At 54.4% G+C, this 20,375-nt stretch overlaps 3 protein-coding genes across 3 annotated transcripts; 2 read left to right on the top strand and 1 right to left on the bottom strand.

Moving 5' to 3' along the window:
- Positions 1-128: 128 nt before the first annotated feature.
- PG997_006307 (uncharacterized protein) lies at positions 129-1,672 on the top strand (the record flags this gene model as incomplete). Its single annotated transcript, XM_066810622.1, has 2 exons — positions 129-224; positions 332-1,672. 2 exons carry the CDS (start codon positions 129-131, stop codon positions 1,670-1,672), a joined length of 1,437 nt encoding a protein of 478 aa, XP_066669545.1.
- Positions 1,673-4,239: 2,567 nt separating this feature from the next.
- PG997_006306 (sterol regulatory element-binding protein cleavage-activating protein) lies at positions 4,240-7,229 on the top strand (the record flags this gene model as incomplete). The annotated part of the gene is made up of 2 exons (XM_066810621.1): positions 4,240-4,959; positions 5,028-7,229. The coding sequence occupies 2 exons, from the start codon at positions 4,240-4,242 to the stop codon at positions 7,227-7,229; spliced, it is 2,922 nt and encodes a 973-aa protein (XP_066669544.1).
- A 2,465-nt stretch (positions 7,230-9,694) lies between these two features.
- PG997_006305 (Sodium/hydrogen exchanger family protein) lies at positions 9,695-12,969 on the bottom strand (the record flags this gene model as incomplete). Its single annotated transcript, XM_066810620.1, has 4 exons — positions 9,695-11,332; positions 11,385-11,722; positions 11,793-12,537; positions 12,802-12,969. 4 exons carry the CDS (start codon positions 12,967-12,969, stop codon positions 9,695-9,697), a joined length of 2,889 nt encoding a protein of 962 aa, XP_066669543.1.
- Between the last annotated feature and the right edge of the window lie 7,406 nt (positions 12,970-20,375).

Here is a 20,375-nt window from a genome sequence, read left to right as displayed (position 1 = left end):
CGCTATATACCCTTTTGTCCTCCCATAAGCTGCATTGACCTTGCCCATTCTCGATCAACATATGTTTCGACCATATCCGCAAGGAGGCTGATGATACAAATGCCGACGAACCCTCTGGGTCTGACACTATGCAGCCTGGACTTTATAGTACCGCCATCTCGCTTCACTTCGTCCTGCTCTTGACCCTTTCCGCCTTCATTGCCTCTTGCGCTTCTGCCCCTTCTGTTGATCAAAGGGATAAGAACAACAGCCCCAGACTTGCTCATCGCGCCGAAGACGGTCCTTCCTTATCATCCGGCGCTCTCACCGACCCTCTTACCTGCCCGCACAGATCGGTGGTATCGTCGGTGCATACGCCCTCTCTCTTGTAATCGTTGCTGCCCTCCTCCTCCTGCTCTCCAAGAAACGTCGCCGGCATCTGGCAGCCGCAGACGAAGAAGAGGAGTTGGACCTACCATACCCATTTGCTGTCGACGAGGCCGTCTTGGATCCTAACACCGGCTTTCCGTATCCCCTCCAGTCGCCCAAGTCCCCTATCAGGAACTTCTCCAGGCCTACCCCAGAAGAAAAGGAGCCAACTCCATACATTTTCCCATCATCTCAACCCACCAGCGCCACCCTCGGCATCAATCCGCTAGTTGACCAGCGCGTGGTAAAAGCAGATCACGAAATGGCACAACAACAGCTCGAGGAGATGTACAAGTACGTCATGGAGCAGGAGGAAGCAAAAGCTGCTGGTGTCAAACTTCAGGATGCCCCAGCACCAATCCTCAAGTCGCCACCGCCTTCAAGCGCGGCGCCGCCTGCTAGTATACTCAAGAAGTCCAAGAACAAGCCGGCCAACCTCGACTTGGCCAAGCAAGGACCGGAGAAGAAAGAGTCTCGGGCCTCTTCATTGCTGTCGGCTCTCAAGTCGCCGCGCAAGAAGGCCGCCGCAAAGGGCCTCAGCATCTCATCGCCCATCATGACTCCTATGTCTGGCGCATTCCCGCGCCAGGAGGGAGAGGAGATGGAGAGAATCCCGCCACGTCAATATGCACCGGCCGCTCCTCCACCGGTGCCTTCTGACCAACAGCCATACTACGACCCGCGTGCTCCGCGTAACGTGGCACCCATGACTCCTCCGGATAACTCTCCGGAAAGCACCTTGAGCATAGATGAAAGATTGGAAGCACAAATGGCATCTAACGCATACTACGGGCATTCCCGCAATGCTTCTCAAGCGACATACGAGCAGGATCCGAGCTCGGCTACGACGGACAAGTCTACAACACCACTTGTCGGCCTGCCATCATCGCCCAAGCCTGGTGTCAATCGGTTCCCATCCTTGCCAGCATCACCCAAGCCAGGTGCAACATTCTCCAGACCCAACGCACCGTCGGCCGTAAGAACAGGCGGCGCTCTTCCGCTGAGAGCATATGAGCCATCGCTGGCGTCGCCATCTATGCAGACCACCAAACAAACCGTTTTCGAGAGAGCACCGCTTTCTCCATCAGGCTTGAGGACTCCGTGGACGGGTGCTCCTGTGCCATATACACCGTACCAGCCGCAGACTCCATGCATTCCAATTACGCCTTCACTAGTCACCAAAGCAGACCGCAAACGCATGAAGAGCATGAACCCCAAGACGCCAACTTTAGAGATGGTGAAGTCATCGGATGAAATCTGGTAGAACAAGCCACCGGGCAGAAAAAGGAGATGTCTGAATCATGAACGGGTAAAGAGTGTTACGCAAGTATACACAAAAAACGTCATCGCGTTTGCGTCCAGTGCGGCATATGGCGTTAGAGCCGTGCAAAGCATATAGGGGGTTGTTGTTTTTTTTGGTTTTGTTTCCTCCTTGACGATGTTACGAAGGAGCTGGAGTTCTGAGAAGAGTGGCAACGACAGGGCTATTTTGCTTCCAGGGTGATTTCACGCGTTCTCCTTCATAATACTAACACGATACCACTTTTGATCATTTTCACTCGGGTTGGCAGTTTATGCCTCGCTCATATCATAGCTAGGGTCGGAAAGGGTTAGACAGGGTCAGAATAGGTCAGCAAATGTCTATTTTTTAAACGTTGGAGCTTGAATCAGCTGAACCGACTCGTTGCACTCGGCCTCCGAAGAGGCTTATTTTTAATAAGACCGCCCACTTTATGCTAACCTTGGAGAGGCGAGGCGTGAGGTAGTCCGTAGCCTAATGGAATTATTGACAGACGGTTAGACCCCTGTAGCATCGGAAAGGGCCGATGCTAACACAGGATTGCTGTGGGGGTTGAGCAGTCCCATGCTACACGAGAAGCGCCGTTCTTCCGGCCAACGGGCGACGCGACATTGAGGTTCCTTCATCGGCGACGAACGAAGCCACTTCTTGGCTGCCTGGTCATTTGCGTACTCCCGTCGTGTAGGTCTGCCGTCTCTTTCTTCAAAGGCTCCGTGCATTTCTTTTTCTTTTTTTTTTTTTTCACATGCTGGCTGTTTAGCAGAGAATTCAGGGAAGAACTCAAGTGCAGAACCTACCTAGTCAAGAGCTCCCAAAGCAGGGAACCGAGGGGGTTGCGATGCCTTTTATGTGAGCCGGAAGGTTACTTTTTCGCTGGCGCAGTACAGCACGGTCCGGAGTCGACCGGCGGCATCCGTTCCTGTTGGTCTCAAGACGGCAAGGTTTAACGATGCTGTCATTGCTCTATATTAAGTACGAACGAATGAATCGGAGGGCAGGGCCCTTGGCTTCCTGGCTTCGTGAGATGGGAAGAAGGCGTTCCCGCTTTCCCTCCTTGTTCCCTCGCTTTTCCTCCAAGTGCCAGGATCTGGACGGTTCTCCGCTCTGGGAGGCGCCACGGCAGCCGATTTGTCGCTCGCATTCGAACAGGTAATAGAAAAGATTTGATCCAGATTTTCCTACAGTGTAAATCTTGGGTAAATCCATTGAATCGGCCTGGCTAGTGCTGGACTGGGTCGATAATCAACTAGACTCTCATAAGGCATATGGGAGATGTCTTATGTACACATGTGTAATGGAATCCATCCAGCAAGCAGAGGAGAGACTCCCACGATAGCTGACTTTGCCGACTTACACACGAGGTTTATGTACTTTGCCTACCGTTGCTGCTAACAAAGGAAAAAGTCACGGTTGTCGGCTACGATGTCATTCGCTCGGACACGTGGATCTTCGGGCTGTTTACAGCGGGGCACTAGCCAGCGACAGAGAAGCTACTTGGCCGTGGACAGAGCAGGCAGCCAGTGGCCAGCATGGGAAGCCTAGACTGCTGGTAGCCAGGCAGTCCCTCCACCCAGTCCCTCCAGTCCCAGTCCCTCCCTCGCGACCCCTCGACGGGCGGGGCCGGCTAGCGCGAATTTGTCTCAGTGTATCGTTCGATTTCCCTAGTTTCTCAAACGCCCCCTTGCAAGCTACCACGCCTTAACCAAAGCACACCAGCAGACACCACCAAAGACTTGCCAGCGTCCAAGCAGACAGTCCCAATCGTCCCGTCCACCCATTCTCGTCTTTTCCCGCTCTGGCACCCCTCCACACACCCATACTCCCACACCCTCCCATGAACGAGAGACGAGAGCACACAGAGCAGCAGAAGAAGTGAGGGAAAAAAAAAGAAGAAGAGCCCCAGCAAGCAGGCCCTTACTCTGAGACGCGGGTATCGAACGATCGATCAGTTACGGTAGGGTAATAAAGATTGCACAGAGCACAAGTCTCAGTCCGGCTACGGGGTGCTTGAGCGACGGGCTCCGCCCAAAAAAGGAAACACGCATCCAATCTCCTGGCCGGTGCTGCTGCTGCTGCTGCTAGGTTACTGTGTGTGTGGGTGGCAAGGCAAGGCCTTTCTCACCAACATCTGAGACCCGCTGTGAAACGAACGACTTCGATCTTTGAGCATTGTATCGAATCGCAATCTGCCCGCTGTGGTTCTACAAACTCTCCATCAACATCTTTCTAATCCACGATTGCGCATTGCCGGCCCTCGTCGTCTTTTATCCTTCCCGTTCTATATCGAGCCGGACATCTTACGAGCCTACCACCCCCTCAAACTACCTTGCTAGGGCCCGGAGGCTCATCTTGTTTACCGCTCGTGTCGGACCAAGGCCTGACCTGATAATCAGCCCACCCGCGCCCATATCGCCTGACGAAACACCCCATTCTTACAACATTCACTGACAACAAGCGGCGGTTCCTGCAGACCTGGCCTGGAATCAAGCAATCCAATCTCGAGCCTTTGCATTGCATGCATCTAATTCCCAATGGCCTTTTATGATGGCAACGAAGGTGGTGTGCCAGCCACGGAAGCCGATCAGATCTTTGGCGATCCTAGTTGGGCATTTGACGATAGTCAGCCGTTTGGCACTTACGATGCTGCCAACTTCTACCCTGAGAGCTGGAAGACTTCGGGACAACAACCTGTAGCTGACCCGAGCCTGCTCCCGCAACCTTCTACCGAAACCGATCCAACGACATCATCTACCGGCGCCGGAATGTCGAATGGCCTGCTAGCTACAGCAACACCATCGAACGTCGCCCAGCCTCATCACACCACCCTTCCTACCGGGAGTTACAACACTCTCACTGAAGCCCAACGCGAAAAGCTCTCCAAAATTGCCATGCCGCCGCATTTGCAATACCACTCGTCGCCAAAGAGCGAGCCGAGCCCGGAGTCGGCCTCCAGCACCCGCAAATCTCCGTTCATGTCCTCCCCCGAGGGTCAGAGTCAATCGAGTCGGAAGCGCAAGTCTTCCGCCGACGACGATGAGGACGACGATGATCTGGAGCATCCTATGAAGAAGTCGGCACATAACGCCATCGAGAAGAGGTACCGTACCAATTTAAATGACAAGATCGCCGCCCTGCGTGACAGCGTACCGAGTCTACGTATCATGTCCAAGAGTGCTCGGGGTGAGGATACAACCGAAGATCGCGAGGAACTGCATGGCTTGACCCCTGCACACAAGCTCAATAAGGCAACTGTAAGTTCCTGTCTAAATGCCGGCGTCTTGATTCGACGACTAGTACCTTGTGGCTAAACCTTACCCAGGTCCTAAGCAAAGCAACCGAGTATATCCGGCATCTCGAAAAGCGGAACAACCGGTTAATGGAGGAAAACAGTACGATGCAAGCGCGCATCGCAGCTTTCGAGAAGCTGTTCTTATCGGGTGCCATGAATGGCTCGTTGAGCCCTATCCAGCAGCAACCCCAGCAATCACCGCCAGCCTATATCACAGACTCTCGAGGATATACAAACTCGCCCATGGCTACGCCTGGCACAGGAGACAGCCAGGGGATGATCCAGGTGCCAGACGATATGAAGCGTATCCTGGCTGCGCAGTTGGCCGTCGGACAACCCTACGCTGTCCCTCAGCAACCTTACAGACCTAATGCCTCACTTGTCCGACAACAGCAAATACAACAACAACAACACCAGCAGCCAATGGACGCAAGAGGCTGGCACAATGCCGGTCCTTATTTCGGCAAGTTGATGGTAGGCTCTCTGGCCGGCTTGATGGTTCTGGAGGTCGTCCGGGAAAGCGAGCAGAACAATGAGTCAACGGAGGGTCGTGGACTGTTTGCCCTCCCTGTGCAACTCTTAGGCTCTTTGATGTCGTCGATGAATTTCCATTTCATGGGCTACCATATTGGTTCGGCAGATCTCATTTACTCGCTCAAGCTTCTTCTGCTCTTCTGCAGCGTATGCTGGTTCTTCTTGCCAGCGCTGCTTAAGCCTAAGTCGCCCAGCCCCAAGACTGGGAAAGAAGCTCAGGCTTCGCCTGAGGCAGCCCCGTCCTTGGCGTCCCCGATTCACGTCCGACGACAGGCGTGGCTTACCGCGATTCAGACTGTTTGGGTACCTCGACATAACTTCTTCCTTGAAGCCGCAGCTCTCGGCCTGAAGGCTTTCAAGCTCAGTCTCAGAAATCTCATCGGCGTTACGGGCTACCAGATGCTCACGGGACTTACGGAGGAACAAGAGATTGCTCGAATCCAAGCCTGGGCAATTGCCCTGGATGCCCAGTTGGCCGGTGGGGATGTCGAGATCAGCAAGAGCCGGCTTACGTTGACTCTCCTGGCCTCGGGTACTCTGCCCAATACCCCCTTGAGACTCATGTTGAAGGCCCTGCACATTCGTGTGCTGCTCTGGGAGATTGGCCTCACTGGCGTGCAGCTTGGTATAGTAAACACCTTTGCCTCGAAGCTCGCCCGAGCCAAGTGGAATGAAGCCAAGCACCTGCACCGACTTTTGACCCAGTTGCGACGCGGCGGTCGGGATCAATCGGAGGATGAGCTTCCTGACCATCTGGCCATGCTGCTCGAGCAAGACGCCGATGAGGTTCTTGACACCAGCATCATTCAGCGTGTGCACAATCTGGCCTGGAACCGCCCCACGGCACACAACGCCATTGGAGTTACTGACGGTATGGATACGGTGGTAGAGGATGCCGCCATTCTCTCCCCAATGGACGCGGTCGCTGCATGGTGGTCTACGATGACGCTCCAGACCGCTCTCACGAATAGCCTGCTAGTGCGTGAGGAGGAAAATGGTGACATCAAGCAGCTTGTTGAAGATGGTATCACGCTTGCTATTCGAACTGCTCCTGTTGGCTCCGTGGCGCAAAACCGCGCCCTTGTTGCTCGCGCTGTCTTCTTCAACGAGAAGCGCGGGGCTAATATTGCTGCTGTCATCCAGGCCATAGGCCCGCTGGCGAACTCGACTTTTGTCAACGAACTTGCCGAGGCAGCACCATCATCACCCACAACTCCTCAGGTCAAGGTTTCTCAGACTGTTCTTTCCGAGGCCGAGATTTACATGTGCCTTCAGTGCGCCAAGTCGATTGCTCACCTACAGCGCTACGGGCCTCCCGAAGAGCCTACCGATGTCTACTCCATTATTGAAGACGATATCAACGTCAGCGACGAGATGTCCCTTCTTGGCTATGCTTCGGCCTTCACGCTGATGGAAAGACTTGCCGGCCACGAGTTCGCAGCCGAGGCCTGCAGCGGGGCGCTCGAGAGATTGTCCGGAAGCCTCAGGATCTGGGCTGGCAAGGACCTCTGGCTAGAGCAAGAAGTCAAGCAGGAGATGGTCGAGCGGTGCCTTGCCGTCACGAGGGCCGTTGTCGGCATGAACATGGAAACGGACACTGGTTATGGCAGCATGTCTGGAAGCGACGACGATTCCTGCAGTATTACCGATGACGAAAGCTTTTCCTCTTCGACCATGTCCGTAAGCTCATGCTCATGAGGAGTGGAGCTGGAGACTGCGTTGGAAGACTGAAACAACTCCTGGCGATATCCGGTAGATCATCGTGGGTTTTGCCGTCTTCGAGTCTCCACTTGTCCGACATTGTTCAGCGGGGTTCCCCGTGGTTTTACCCACATGTTGGTTGCATCACGCTGCCATCTGGCCAACAGCCCTGCTTCAAACCATGGCTCTGTCAGTCATACATACACACACGGGTTTTCTGTTTGAGGAGCATTACGGAGTTACTATGTGGCGGGCGAAGCGTTGCTATGTTATGACTTTACTTTTCAAGGTACATCAAACCTTTTTTCGTGTTCATGTTTAGGGGAGTTGGCTTCACCATGGCCATGGGCGGATCTACAGCATCACGTGTGTGTGTTGATCCTCCTTGATGACTCGGATGCCTTTCACCAACACCACTCTTTCCTTATTATTTCATTTTACATATAGTTGCGCATACCGTCTTCTGCACGGTCCTCTCTATTCCAGGGAAAGCGGCGTTATCATACAAGGCGGCGGGTGGATATACTAGTCAGCTCAGACACGACGGCTGGCCGAAGGTGGAGTGTGTATCTACCATGGGGCAAGGGAGCAGTTCCAAAATCGGGTACGGCATAGAACGGACAGTTTCTCTCGGCGTGTACATTGGTTGATCGCGATGCCAAAATATAATCACTACAAACAAACACTTGCTTTCCTCCTGCAGATTGACTAGCCCCTTGGTTCCGTGTACTTGTAAGTGTACTGGTTGAATGCCACTGCGTTTTGCGTGTGTAGTATGTATCTACGAGTATATCTGTGTGCTTACAGTACTTACTTACCCAGTCTGCTAAGCACCCGTCTTCGAGATCTACCGGGCATAAACCACGTTGAGTCGTCAAGGGAGCTATGACTAGGCGGGATGCATGTGTGCTTTCTTTTCCTTCTTCTCTGCTTCCCAATATTCCCTGCCCCTCCTTAATACGGACGGTTTGTCTAGATGTGGGAAGTATGTAGCGTCATGTTGAGCTTCTCGAGGCATTCCAAGGCTAGTGGAAGCTGCCTTGTTTTGCCTTTTTCTTTTTCTTTTTGCTTTTTCCGTACTCTCGGACCCGTCGCCTTGGTACTGGGTTCTGGGTTCTGGGGGAAACCCGGGTGACTGGTAACTAACCAGCTATTATTAAGATGACCCATGAATCTGCCAATGTCTCACATCTTTTGGCTGCCCGCGGGAGGGGCCATACACACATGGCGAGGGCGGTGTGCAAAGAGAATACTTGCATGGATGAATCTATAATGCATCTACGTGTTCCGGCATGTGGATTAGATTACTTACTGGCCTACGAGTTCCAGTACCATGGCGAGGGCTGCTGCTGAGTCTGGATATCGCCGAGAAATATGAAGCAGGAGAGATAGAGAAGGCGGTCCGCCGGCGAAGCCTCGTTCTCACTAATCCGGCGCGCCATCATGGCGATAGCCAAGATCTGTAAACACGAATGGCCCGACTTGAGACATTCGGTGTTCTGCGCAGCTAATCAGAAGAGCAGCCGGAGTTGCATGTGGCGTCCCCTCCATCAGGCCTCGCCGAAGCCGAGCTGAAACGACCTTGCTTGGGATCGCCCATCGTCCACTTATACATACATGCCTGGGCCGATGGCTAGCAGCGGGCGGTGGCTCGGAGAGACGGCTGCTTGGGACTGCGAGGGGAACCCTACCGCTACCCTACAGCCCTAAGCCGATGTCGATCATGTGTAGATAAATCTGCCCCATCTGCTTGTGATCCTTTCCTTCCTCCCCGGTGGCTTTCTGGGCTGCGCCATCTTATTTACCTACTTACGTATCGCTTGCATCACACGTTGCAGTGCTGTGGCGTTTACATTGCATGGTTGACGGGCCGATAATGCGAGTCTCTTGTGATATGGCTGTGGTTTTCACTCATCACGAAGACGTGTTACAATTTCGTCTTGCCTGATTCGGACAATTTGAATAATATGTAAAATTATCGTGTAGATTCCTTGAAACTACACTGCATGAAGAAGGATCGACTGCTGATCAACACACGTAGGGATGCGAAGGTATTCCCGACCCTGTTTAAGTACCTCGTTTGATAAAGCGGCATGCCAGAGCATAGCGCCAGTATGTCGACAGCATACGGGCCCATGTGTGTGTGGTCTTTAAGTAGTCGCGAGAATGCGGAGAGACAGGGCTAGGACATGTCGAGCTATGTATGGATAGATATCCAACCTATAGTGAAGTTCCTAGCGAACCAAGCTAGCTGACAGAGCCCCCTGGCTTTGGAGGAAACACATGTCTGGGATGTAGAATTCCCATGGAAGTACAGTGTATAACAAACGATAGTTATCATTTCCAAGAAGGCGAGTCGTGTATACCCGACTTCAAACCGAAATGGAGAAAACAGCATCTTGTCCTCCCAAGGGATACGTAGAAGAAGCCCGACCTAGAGATAGATGGCTTGTATGCCGTGATCACCTGTGAGCATTGCCGTCCAGCCCGGACCCAGCGGCCTGGATGACCAAGACACTTGCCTGAAGACCACCCAAGGACATCTTCTCGCCGAGATAGCCGACTGTCCTGCCCATGTCCTGGTTTTCGGGGCCATGGTTAGTTGTACCACTGCTGCTCGCTGCCCCGCCGCCCGCGGCGGTGGCGGCGGCCCTCGATGACGACGACGACGACGATATATGGTGCTTCTTCAGTCCGGGGTGTCGACGGCCCACGACGATTATGTCTCCAGCATTGCGTGTATTTTGGCCCACAGTCTCTCTAGCGAGTCCGAGAGCCGACTCCACGGCCGAGCCGTTGCTGCTGACCGTCACGTCGACGAATCGAATGCGGCTGACTGCGGTTGCCGGCAGCGAGCCACGCACTGCGGTGAGCATCGAGCTGTCCATGGCTGTGACCCCGTTGTCCACAGTGCGCTTGTCATCGCCAACGGTCGAGTCGGCGGTGGTGATCTCATCATTATCATCATCGTCCACAGCAGCAGCAGACTCCCAGTGCAGCTGCGCGATCGTGGCCGTGACGTGCGGGCTCCGAGCCAGCTGCAGCACGAAGCGCAGCGCGCCACGATCGTCGACACCGCTGAGGAAAGGTAGGAAGACGTGGTGGGACTTGTCCGCAACCGGGGGCTGCGCGGCCTCCTTACGGCTGCGCTGCGAGAACCCGCTGATGCTGCGAGACGAGCCGCTTGCCTCGGCCTTCTCTATCAGCCCGGCCGGGCTGTGGGTGATGGCGCTGCTGGAGAAGCCGTTGCTGATGAAGATGCCCACGTCGCAGACCGCGCTCGACAGGACGCCCTGGAGGAACTCGTGATGGGACCTCTCGGCGAAGCGGTCCTGGGGCGGCGAAGACATCGCCTTGACGAGCGGGACCGACTCGTCGTCGGTGTGCTTGCCGCCGTAGCCGCCGGCCTCGCTCCATGGGATCAGGACGAAGTCGGACTCCTGCGTCGCGGCTTGCGACGTCACCGTCTGCGCGTAGGCGTCTTCGGGGGCTACGACGACGCTGCCCGAGACGGCGACGTCGTGCAGCTGCGAGAAGGTCTTGAAGGTGTTCACTACGGGGTCCCTTCGCGTGAACTCGTCGCTCTCGGTCACCTTCATGACGGAGGAGGTGCGGTCGGTGAGTTCCAGGATGCGTAGACCGTGGACTTCAAGGGGCCGCTTCCTCTTCTCCTTCTTGGTAATGGCGGCCTTCGTAGTCTGTTCATCAGGGGCTGTTAGAGAGTCGCTCGGCGCCTTGACCACGGCACCTTCTTCGGTTTCCTCGCCGAGGAGCGAGATGAAGGTAAATATGCTAGGGAGACTATCGATCCGGAGATAGACGAGAAGCCGGCGGATGCTGGTATCCTGCAGCTTCTGGGCCGAGCCCAAGATCTCATTGCCGTGGGCATCTTCCGGGCCATTGAGCGGCGTCCCGCTCCAGTCGATCTCGCCACGCTTCCACTGCTCGAGCTTCTTCTGGTACCAAGGGGGTACAACCATTTCGTTAGTGGCGTCGTGGCAACCGTGGTTATCAGAGCCATGACCACGAAGATAGTGAAAGTGGTCTGCGAGAGGATCTTGGCCTGCAATCCAATATTCTAGCGTGGCAACACCGTCAGCCTTGAAACTATGCCCAAGCAATAGTACAATATTATCAGTCTGACCGACTTACAAGAACAATCAGCTCAACCAACCCTTTGCAACTCATCAAACAGCCGATGGTAAGACTCTCCCGCCAGACCAGCTGGTTGGCCTTGGCCGCGAGGGTGCCGCCGATGATCTTACCGGCAAACGCAATGGCGCAGACGGCCACGACATAGGCCCACGCCAACCCGTCGTTCAGCAAACCCAGGTCGGTGTTCAAGCCCGAGAGCGCAAAGTACAAGGGCAGGAACAAGACGGTGACGAGGTCCTCGATCTTCTCTGTCAGCTTGATGGCGAAGCCCCCATCGTGAGGGCATATCAGCCCGACGAGGAATCCGCCAAAGATGGGGTGGACTCCGATGATGCCTGCGTGGGTGGTTAGCAAGCAAAAAAAATAACCATGCGCGATTTACATGGCTTTACAACAACAACGTACCAGTGAACCAAGCAGACGTCAACACCAGCAAGATCGTCAGCCCAACCATCCCCTGCGTCGGCCCGTTCTGGATACTGCCCGTCCGCCTCAAGATCCAGTGGAAAACAGGCTTCACGGCGAAGACGAGGACCAAGACCCAGCCGACGGCGACGAGCAGCACGTAGAGCGCCGCGACGCCGGAGCTGCTGTTGACGAGCGCGACGCAGAGGGCCAGGAGGATCCAGCCGACGACGTCGTTGCCCACGCCCGCGGCCAGGACCGTGACGCCGACGGGGGTGCGCAGCAGGTTGAGCTCCGAGAGGATGCGGCAGAGGACGGGGAAGGCCGTGATGGCGAGGGCGGTGCCGATGAAGAGGGCATACACGCCGAAGTTGATGGGCACCACCGTCCCGTCTGTGCTGTGGAACTGGTGGTACAGGCCCCAGGCGACGGCGCAGCCCAGCCCAAAGGGCAGGACCATGCCCGCGAGCCCGACGGCGAGGGCGACGCGCCAATTGGCGGTGAAGAGGCGGATGTCGACCTCGAGGGCGATCAGGAAGAGGAACAAGACGAGGCCGAGGTTGGCGGCGTTGTTGAGGACGGGCATCGAGGCCGTCGGGAAGAGGGCGTCGCGGAAGCCGTGGATACGCGACAGCACCGAGGGGCCCAGCAGGATGCCGCCGAGGACCTCGGCGATGACGCGCGGCTGGCCGAAGCGGGAGAGCGGGTAGTGCAGGAGATGGCATAGGATGATGATGATGCCAGCCTATATATACGCAAACGTGTGTAAGTAAAGTCAGGGGGTTGCTTATTTTCCGCATTTCTCTTTATATCCCGGCTCGACAACGAACGGATTCCCCTACTTCTATGGGAAAAGGAATAGCTGTACATAACCATGATCACGATGTCTCTATCTATTGAAGAATGATACCAGCTAATGGTTGTTTGTTTATCCCATAGGTTTCTTTTTCTTGGCTGTTGTATATTACTGCCCGAATCAAATGAACGGGGAATTCCCCCTGATCCGTACCTGGATTATGAAGAGCTTGATCGGGTCCGAGGCATTATACTCGTTGGGCAGGACACCCTCGAGAATGCCTCCTTGCGGAGTGGCCCGATTGGTGCTGGTAGGCGAGGCCGCAGAAGAAGCGGCTCTGGCAGTGGTTGTCAGTACGGTAGTTACTGTAGTGGTCGCCATCTTGATGTTGATTAAACTGGTGGGGGTCGTAAAATGGGCCTGGCGACGGCAGAAAGAAGCTTCTGAATTAGAGATTTCTTCTTTTATATCTTAACCACGCTGTCTTTTTGATGAGGGATTAATTGAATATCAACAAGGCCAATCTGATAACGACGCATACTATAACATCTTTGCAGGTCGATCGACGTTCCTCGCATAGTGAAGCCCACCATGGTTGGTCTAGGTGAGCCACTGCAGAAGGGATACACCACGCAGAACAAAAGGCGTTCGCACAAGGCAGCTGAGGCAGCGCAACCGACAGCCGCCGACCAATAACCTCAAGGCAAGAAGGCTGAATAGACCCTGTGCGAGATACAGAAGGCAAATAATCAAGCCACTTTGGCAGTAGAGTCGTAGTCAGTTCACGCAAAAGAGCCACCACTCCGCAGCGGCCAGAGTTCTGGACTGACCAGCAGCAGCTGGTGGTGGGAACACAGAGAGGAGGGCCTCATTGCCGCTGAAAATGGCACCCACATCCCCCCAGGTCCCCAGGCACCCCTTCTTTCTCATCTGTTTTACCTTGGTAGTTGTGGATGTGGGGGTGGAGAGAGAAGGGGAGAGAGACAGAGAAGAAATCCCTGGTGCTTCCATGGGCTCTCTGGTGGGCCAAGATATGTAACAATGGCAATGTGTCTAATACTGGAACAGATATACCCTCCGGAAAGCAGATGGCAATGGTGGCTCACATGGCTCGCCTGGGTGGGTGGTCCAATTCGTCCGATTCGCCGCGCGTTCGCCATCGGGGACCAAAGAAGGACCAGCTGAAATGCGCGTCTAATGGCTAGCATGGGGCGTCAGAGTTGTGAGTGTGGGAGTGTGTACGCATATGCGTGAGTGTGTATCTGCTGGAGGGCCACCTGACCAATTCCTTGCCGTCTCAAGCAGATAGATGCATAGGGCGCGCCTGAATAAAGCAGTCAGTGCAGTGTATGTACATCAGCCCCGGGCCGCATGGGACTTTTCTGAAACGGAACTGCCCAAGCGGCTGGTCCAATTGTGCCCGGCTGTGCCATGGGACAGGCAGGACGGGCAGGATGGGCAGGACGGGCCACCTACATCCATTTGAATTCATGGCTTGCAGGGTATGTCGCATCCTTTGTACACCAGCCCCGGCGGACGATCATGTCTGTGCCTGCCTATCGGGGCTCGGGTTAGTGCCGTCGGGTTACGCACGAAAAGGACCACCGCATCGGCGTTAGGAGCATGTAGGTAGCAGCTACGTGATACTAGCTCGGGTCCCATAAGGCTCGGTTTTCGATAGAATCCATGTCTGTTTGTCTGTGCTTGTGGTGGAGGAAAACGAGCCGGAGCTGGGTAGTTCTTTCGGCCTTGCTTGTAGGTAGTTTCCTCCCTCTTCCTCTCGTTTTCGCTTCCGGTCGCGCCGTCGGTAAACTAACGAATCCACTCGGATTCGGAGTTCGATTGGGACCAAATAGAAAAAAAGAGAAAGGGCCCCGAGGGAAGGGGAGCCTAGAAAGGAAGATAGAGTTCTTACGTAACCCACGTGGTTGTGCCACAAGGGCGGGTAAGGGCGTTGACTTGGAAGTTTGGAGTTTGGAGTTTGGGACCCTGGGGCTCGGGATTCGGGTCGGAGGATCTTTATTTTGCCCTTTTCCCTCTCTCCAGGAAGGTCCCTTGGAGTCGGAATTGGGACTGGTTCTGCTGATGCTTGCCTGCTTGCTCCTTCCCTGTCTGTGTCTCCATGCATCCTGCCGCGCGCAGCTGTTGATGACCTGTCAGACTACCCGCGGCCGTCCGTCTGACTTTGCTTGCTTTCGAGTTCCTCCGCGTAGGGCTGAGACTTACTGCATTTCGAACAAGACCCAACAAACGTTCATCCTTGCCGTTTGCAACATACCAATCAGCTGAATGAACATGATATCCTGACTGCCGTTGGTCGCCCCAAACCCAATCTATCATGCAATGCCAACCAATCCAATATCGGCTTCGGCAGCGAACCTTTGGCCGCGAGATGAGCCGACTGCATCCCGCCCCCGTATTATTGCCGCTCGGAGAATCCAAGCAAAGTCTGAAATTGCCTATCCGGGTATCAAACGCCACCTTGTTACTTTGAATATGCTGCAACTTGTTTCCTGTATGTTAGATATGTAGTCACCAACACAGCCGGCCCCAACACCCGTTTCCCGGTTCCGTGTCTTCTCGCGCGCGGTACGAGTGCATTTTGGGGTCTCTCCGGATGGCACCCTTTGTCCATCTTGGCCCTCTGGCCCCTGAGAGCTCTGCCACTCTCTTCCGCATGGGGGAAGCAGACGCCGTAGCCGACCTGCGGGCTCGCGGCCCAGCGTAATGCCATATCAGTGTAGTCTGATTGCGTCCCATTCCAAACAATATCTCCTCTAGCAACAGCTACAGCCAATCAATCCTAACGCAGCCACGAGCCGGGACAGAGGTCAATGAGGAGAGACAGGGGAGGCTGGCATCTGTGGGCCAACAAGCAAAGTATCTATTGCGTGGTGTATGTATTCTCCTTTTCTCCTTTTTATTATTATCATTACCTGCGGTATCCGCCCCAGGCAACAGACACCGGGACCGAAGTTTACTGTACTGTTACATCTTCAGTTCCAAGAACAGATCAATCTGCACCTGTACCTACCATGATGTCTCGCGTGGTGGTAGACGCAGACGTAGAGGTAGACGAGCTGGACATGCCTTGGCTACATGCAAACCATGTGCCAGCAGGCATACTTACCTATATGACATGTACACACGTTCACAGAAGGGTTGCTCACAGCTGTGCATGTCAGTTGATCCAATCAGGCAGCCCTTCCCCCGGATGGTTGGGGTCACCACTAGACCAATGCATGCATAGATGAGCTGCAGGAGAGGGATAAGAATAGCATATAAATGGCCAGGCCAGATTATAGGGTAGATTATACCCCCAAGACCTTTTCAGCGCGCTACAGCAGTCATAAAGATGCCCACCAGCTATCTTTGGTCTAACGACGGCCTCTCGCTCCAGGCACCGAATTAGACATCGGCCAAGCGGAAGCCGCCAAGTTCATCGTGGTGCGCTGCAAAGAAGCGACGACGGAGGAAGCTGCAAGAGATACGGATCAATGACAGCTTGCCTGCGTTCTTCCAACTTACTGTATAGGGTTGCATCGCAGTTGGTCACCTGCCAGTGTAAGTGTAAGTATAAGTGTGTGCGTGTCACAAAGTATAAACGGTGCCGACTCAGGTATTGTTAGACGCAAGTCGGCAAGGCAACTAATCAAGCTGCACTCACCTGCCTGCTGCTTTACCCCCCTGGAAATCATGAAATCGGACCATGTTATGATATGCCGCAGCTACTTTGCTCGCATGTGTTCAACGAAAAGATCCTCCGCGGAGTGAAATCCCACCCCGGTTCGCCCACAGTATGTATGTGTGGACAGATGCTTGCGCGTCTTGGTCTCGATAGAAGCAGAAACTCCATCTTGCCGCTGAAATCGCGAGGCCGTGCATGCCGAGCAAGGCCAAAACAGAGACGGACTTCTGCTCTGTAAGAGTTTTGATATTGGTCAGTCCCGACGAACAAGGAAGTCTGAGTAACAAGATTAACTTGATCCGGGAGCGAATCATGTGTTGTACTTTTCGACTAGCGCGCTGAGGTTTCACAGGACGGAAAACCCACCGTCCCCGTCCCACCGTCCCACCCACGCGGCCCAGAGTGCCAGGGCCCTGTCTGCTGTCCTGTCGTCGACAGGGCTGTGAGTTAGGCATCTTTCCAACTAGTGATGGTTCATTTGCGGACCCGCGTATACTATCTATGTACCACTCCTACTCCTACTTGAGATACCCCGCACCAACCGCCAACCCTGTCTTGCTGTCCACCTCTCTTCTCTATAGCGTTACACAAGACTCATTTCTAATTGCCCGTTTCGGCGTTTGGTAGCTTTGGGATACCATTTCGCCGTCTTACACAGACTGATTGGCCCCCAAGCCCACGACGGGCCAGAGACCAGAGCCACAGTACGGAGTAGGCCAGAGTGGAATGCCTCTTCTTGGTCTCTCTCTCTCGCGGGGCTTCGCCACCACCTGGTCGAGTTTTCATGGTGATGCAGGCTTTGGCAAGCGTGGCCCGGCTCGAAGCACATCACGAGAGCGTGCAGAAACACGGGGCACTATCCTCCCTATCCGCCCATTCGCTTGTCCCACCCGGGGAAGAAGTGCTTCTATTCTCGATAGTCAGAAGCAACATCCAGCCAAGAAATTCGACTCATTTCCCCCAACGGGTCCCAGCGAGTACTGTGCCTCAATGGGCTCAGCCAAGCAGGCGAGGAGAGGCAGACACCCGTGCCGTAACCCGACAGACGCTTGTGCTGGCTGGTGGTGGCTTTGAACTCCGGTTCCGTTTCTTCCCCTGTATCACTCCTCGGCGCCGGGACCGAAACTCAATCTTGGGATGATCACAACCAAGGAAACATAACATTATTAGTAGAAGCATGCAACAATGACCACGCATCCATCAGGTCGGCTTGTCACAGCTTGATTGAACTGGGATGGCCAAGCAGGAGAGGGGGTCGAGTCGTTTGTCGATTATTGTCCTATCGTTGCTGCTGCTGCGGCTGCTGTTGTCGTCGTCGTTGATATCCCTGGCCACGAATCTGCATCCCGTTTGTTCTTGGCATGCCGTCTGTTGGTGAAATTGCCATAACAGAATACCGGCCGCACGAACGAAAAGCACGCACAGATGACAAAAGGGAGAGTGAGACCCGCCGGAGTGGTTTTGGGCGGGAGATCTAACCCTAGCACCCAAGGAGTGGTATCCTAATCGAGTAATCCAGAGTATTTCTCCAACGGATTTTCCGCCCCCAAAATCCATTGCAGGAAGGGAAGGGGAGGGGGCCCTGCGTCGTCCCAACTGCTTGTAACATCCCAGGCATGGGCATGGGCATGGGAGCGCGCGGGCTAATCAAACAAGCTGACAGATTGGTACAGTACATGGACCAGGGTGTCCCTTTCCTTTCCGTCGATGTACCTCCCTCCAATAGCTGGGGGCAGATAAATTAGCCCACTTCCATTCGACTGGGTGTACTCAAGGTAAAAGCGGCAGTACAGCAGGGGTTTGACAGATGTACTTAGCATACATACCTACACAGACATCAATTGATGGTATTCAGAGAGATATGGGGGCTTGCCCTGTGCACAGGGCACAGGGAGGAGGCAGAACGTGGACGGAGAAATGGACTTCGGCGATGGGTTCTGGAAAGGTTCCTTTGCGAGTTTGAAAGATGCGAGTCCGTCAATCAACCGATTGAAGGATCGCATGCAACCAAGCCACGATGCAGATGATGCATCAATCGTACTCTCTTTTGCAAAGGATGGGCGTATGTCGGGTGAGTGAGCGAGCGTTGATCGGATTGGCTCGTGGGGACTTTCTGCTGCGACCGAGCACAAAAGTACATACATGGCTCGCATCAACCGCATCTCACTTTCAAAATACATTTTGTGGAAACAAGGAACGGGCTCCATACAGCGCCATGCTTTTAGCGGCACTAACGCATGACGGGCCTTTTCACGTTCCTCGTGGATACATGGGTAGGGGGCCCTTGGCTCTATCGTACAGTAGGACCCAAATCTCCAGTCGCCCAGGGCACGCATTATGGGGGCGACAACCTCGCCAAGTTTGCATGGCTATAACATGGGAATATGGCAGCCTGGACGAGAGCACATGCCTGTTGCTGCGTGGGTGTGCGGATATTCAAGGTCAATAATATAAGGCTGGGTCCGTATACTCCTGAACATCAACACCCAGCTGAGACAAGGGGATTATTAACAACCGCCTGCTAAGGAGAGGCGCATGTTTCGGGGGGCTTCTGGGATACGTAGATTGCATACAACCGCATCATCGCTTGCAAGGCCCATGTCGTTGCTTGTATCTATGCGATAGACGAGACGGTTCAGAGCCTTCTCGCTTGCCCGCGGGGCAAATTGCGTAGCTTTCGTGCAGGGCAATCTCTTGATACGTCGTACACGATTCCAAAATAGAGGCCCGGCTGCCGAGCTGAAGCCATTCGTAGCAATTATGCAGTCCTTGGCTAACGTCCTCGTCCTGGCCCGTCAAGATTGGCCCGTCGATAGGCATGCATGTCTACTAGATCGTCAGCATTATAGATAGGCACAGTAGCTCCCATCACCTAATCCGGCCTGGCCGCAACGGTCTGACATGGAGAGCAAAAGGGCGTACCTAGAGTAGCGTACGGCAAGGGGTTATTTTAAGTTGAACAAGGTGCTGACGGTGTCAGCAGGCTTGCGTCCTTCTCGCGTGTCGAACCTGGGGCCTTGCGCTGCCCGTCCTCTTGGCCTGGCAAGCCTTGACCCTTGCTCCAGTCCCTTGCTCTCTCCCCCTAAGCCAGAAGGAGATGCCACTCCTCATGGCGGCTTTGATACCAGAAAGTGCGATATTGCCATTTGAAGAACTGGGTACATTAGCTGGTCCCCGACGTAGCTTCTGATTGGCTGTATATACGAGACGGGATATTCCATTAGCGTAGACGGGGATGCGGTACTTTCACCCGCCAATCAGCCACGCCCCTCCATCTGAACCGTGCTGTTTAGGAGGCAGTATCTAACTAGCTTCGATTCAACTTGGCTCCGGGTGTCGGGCACCAGTGGCCCAGACTTCAGACACCGAACCACCACCCCCAGCCTGGCGGAGGCAGGTGATGAAGGGAAATGAAATACTGATCCTCAATCAATATACGGTGCATGGGTGTTCGATATAGTCATGGTCAGTTCTGTGTTGATTACAAATTCAGGTTGTCACGCTCAGGAACAGGCGCCGGGGATGCTGGGCAACTGACGTTAACAGCCCGAAGCGCGAGGGAACATGAGGTTCTAGGTAAGGATATGACGTAGTGGTAGCTGGCTGTGAGGTAAACAGTTGATCATTTGTGTATCGCGCATCCATTACGGGTGGTGGTGCGCGGTCGACCAGCCTGGGGCTGGGGGCCGAAGGAGGAAGAACAACACCCTCAAATGCAAAACATGTGTTCAGCCAAATTAGCTGTCCCCACGACGGTTCGGTCCCGACAGACGCACGCATCGTTACAATATACCACGAATTCCACGATTTCGGTGAGAACAGTAGCAGAGTAGACGTAAACCAGAGGTTAGCAATACTTTTGTCAGCAGCTTGGTAGCGCACATGGAAGTGCGCGTCCGAAGCGTGACTCCGCAGCAGTGCAGTAGAGTCCGATATTGTTCGGGGTTCGACGCTGCGCAGGCCAAGTAATTCTAGATGATATCCCCAGATGAATCGTACCATGTCTTCGGATCTTGGCGTAGGATCGACTTACCTGAATCATGTTCGTGAAGGATGCCTTATCTCACTGACTACCTAAGGTAAAGAACCCCTCTTGCCG

This window comes from Apiospora hydei (genome assembly GCF_038363865.1).
Source record: "Apiospora hydei strain CBS 114990 chromosome Unknown utg000005l_segment0_segment0, whole genome shotgun sequence".
NCBI classification, from domain to species: Eukaryota; Fungi; Ascomycota; class Sordariomycetes; order Amphisphaeriales; family Apiosporaceae; genus Apiospora; species Apiospora hydei.
Note: the sequence above shows the minus strand (reverse complement) of the source record. Positions and strands in the feature narration are given on the sequence as shown.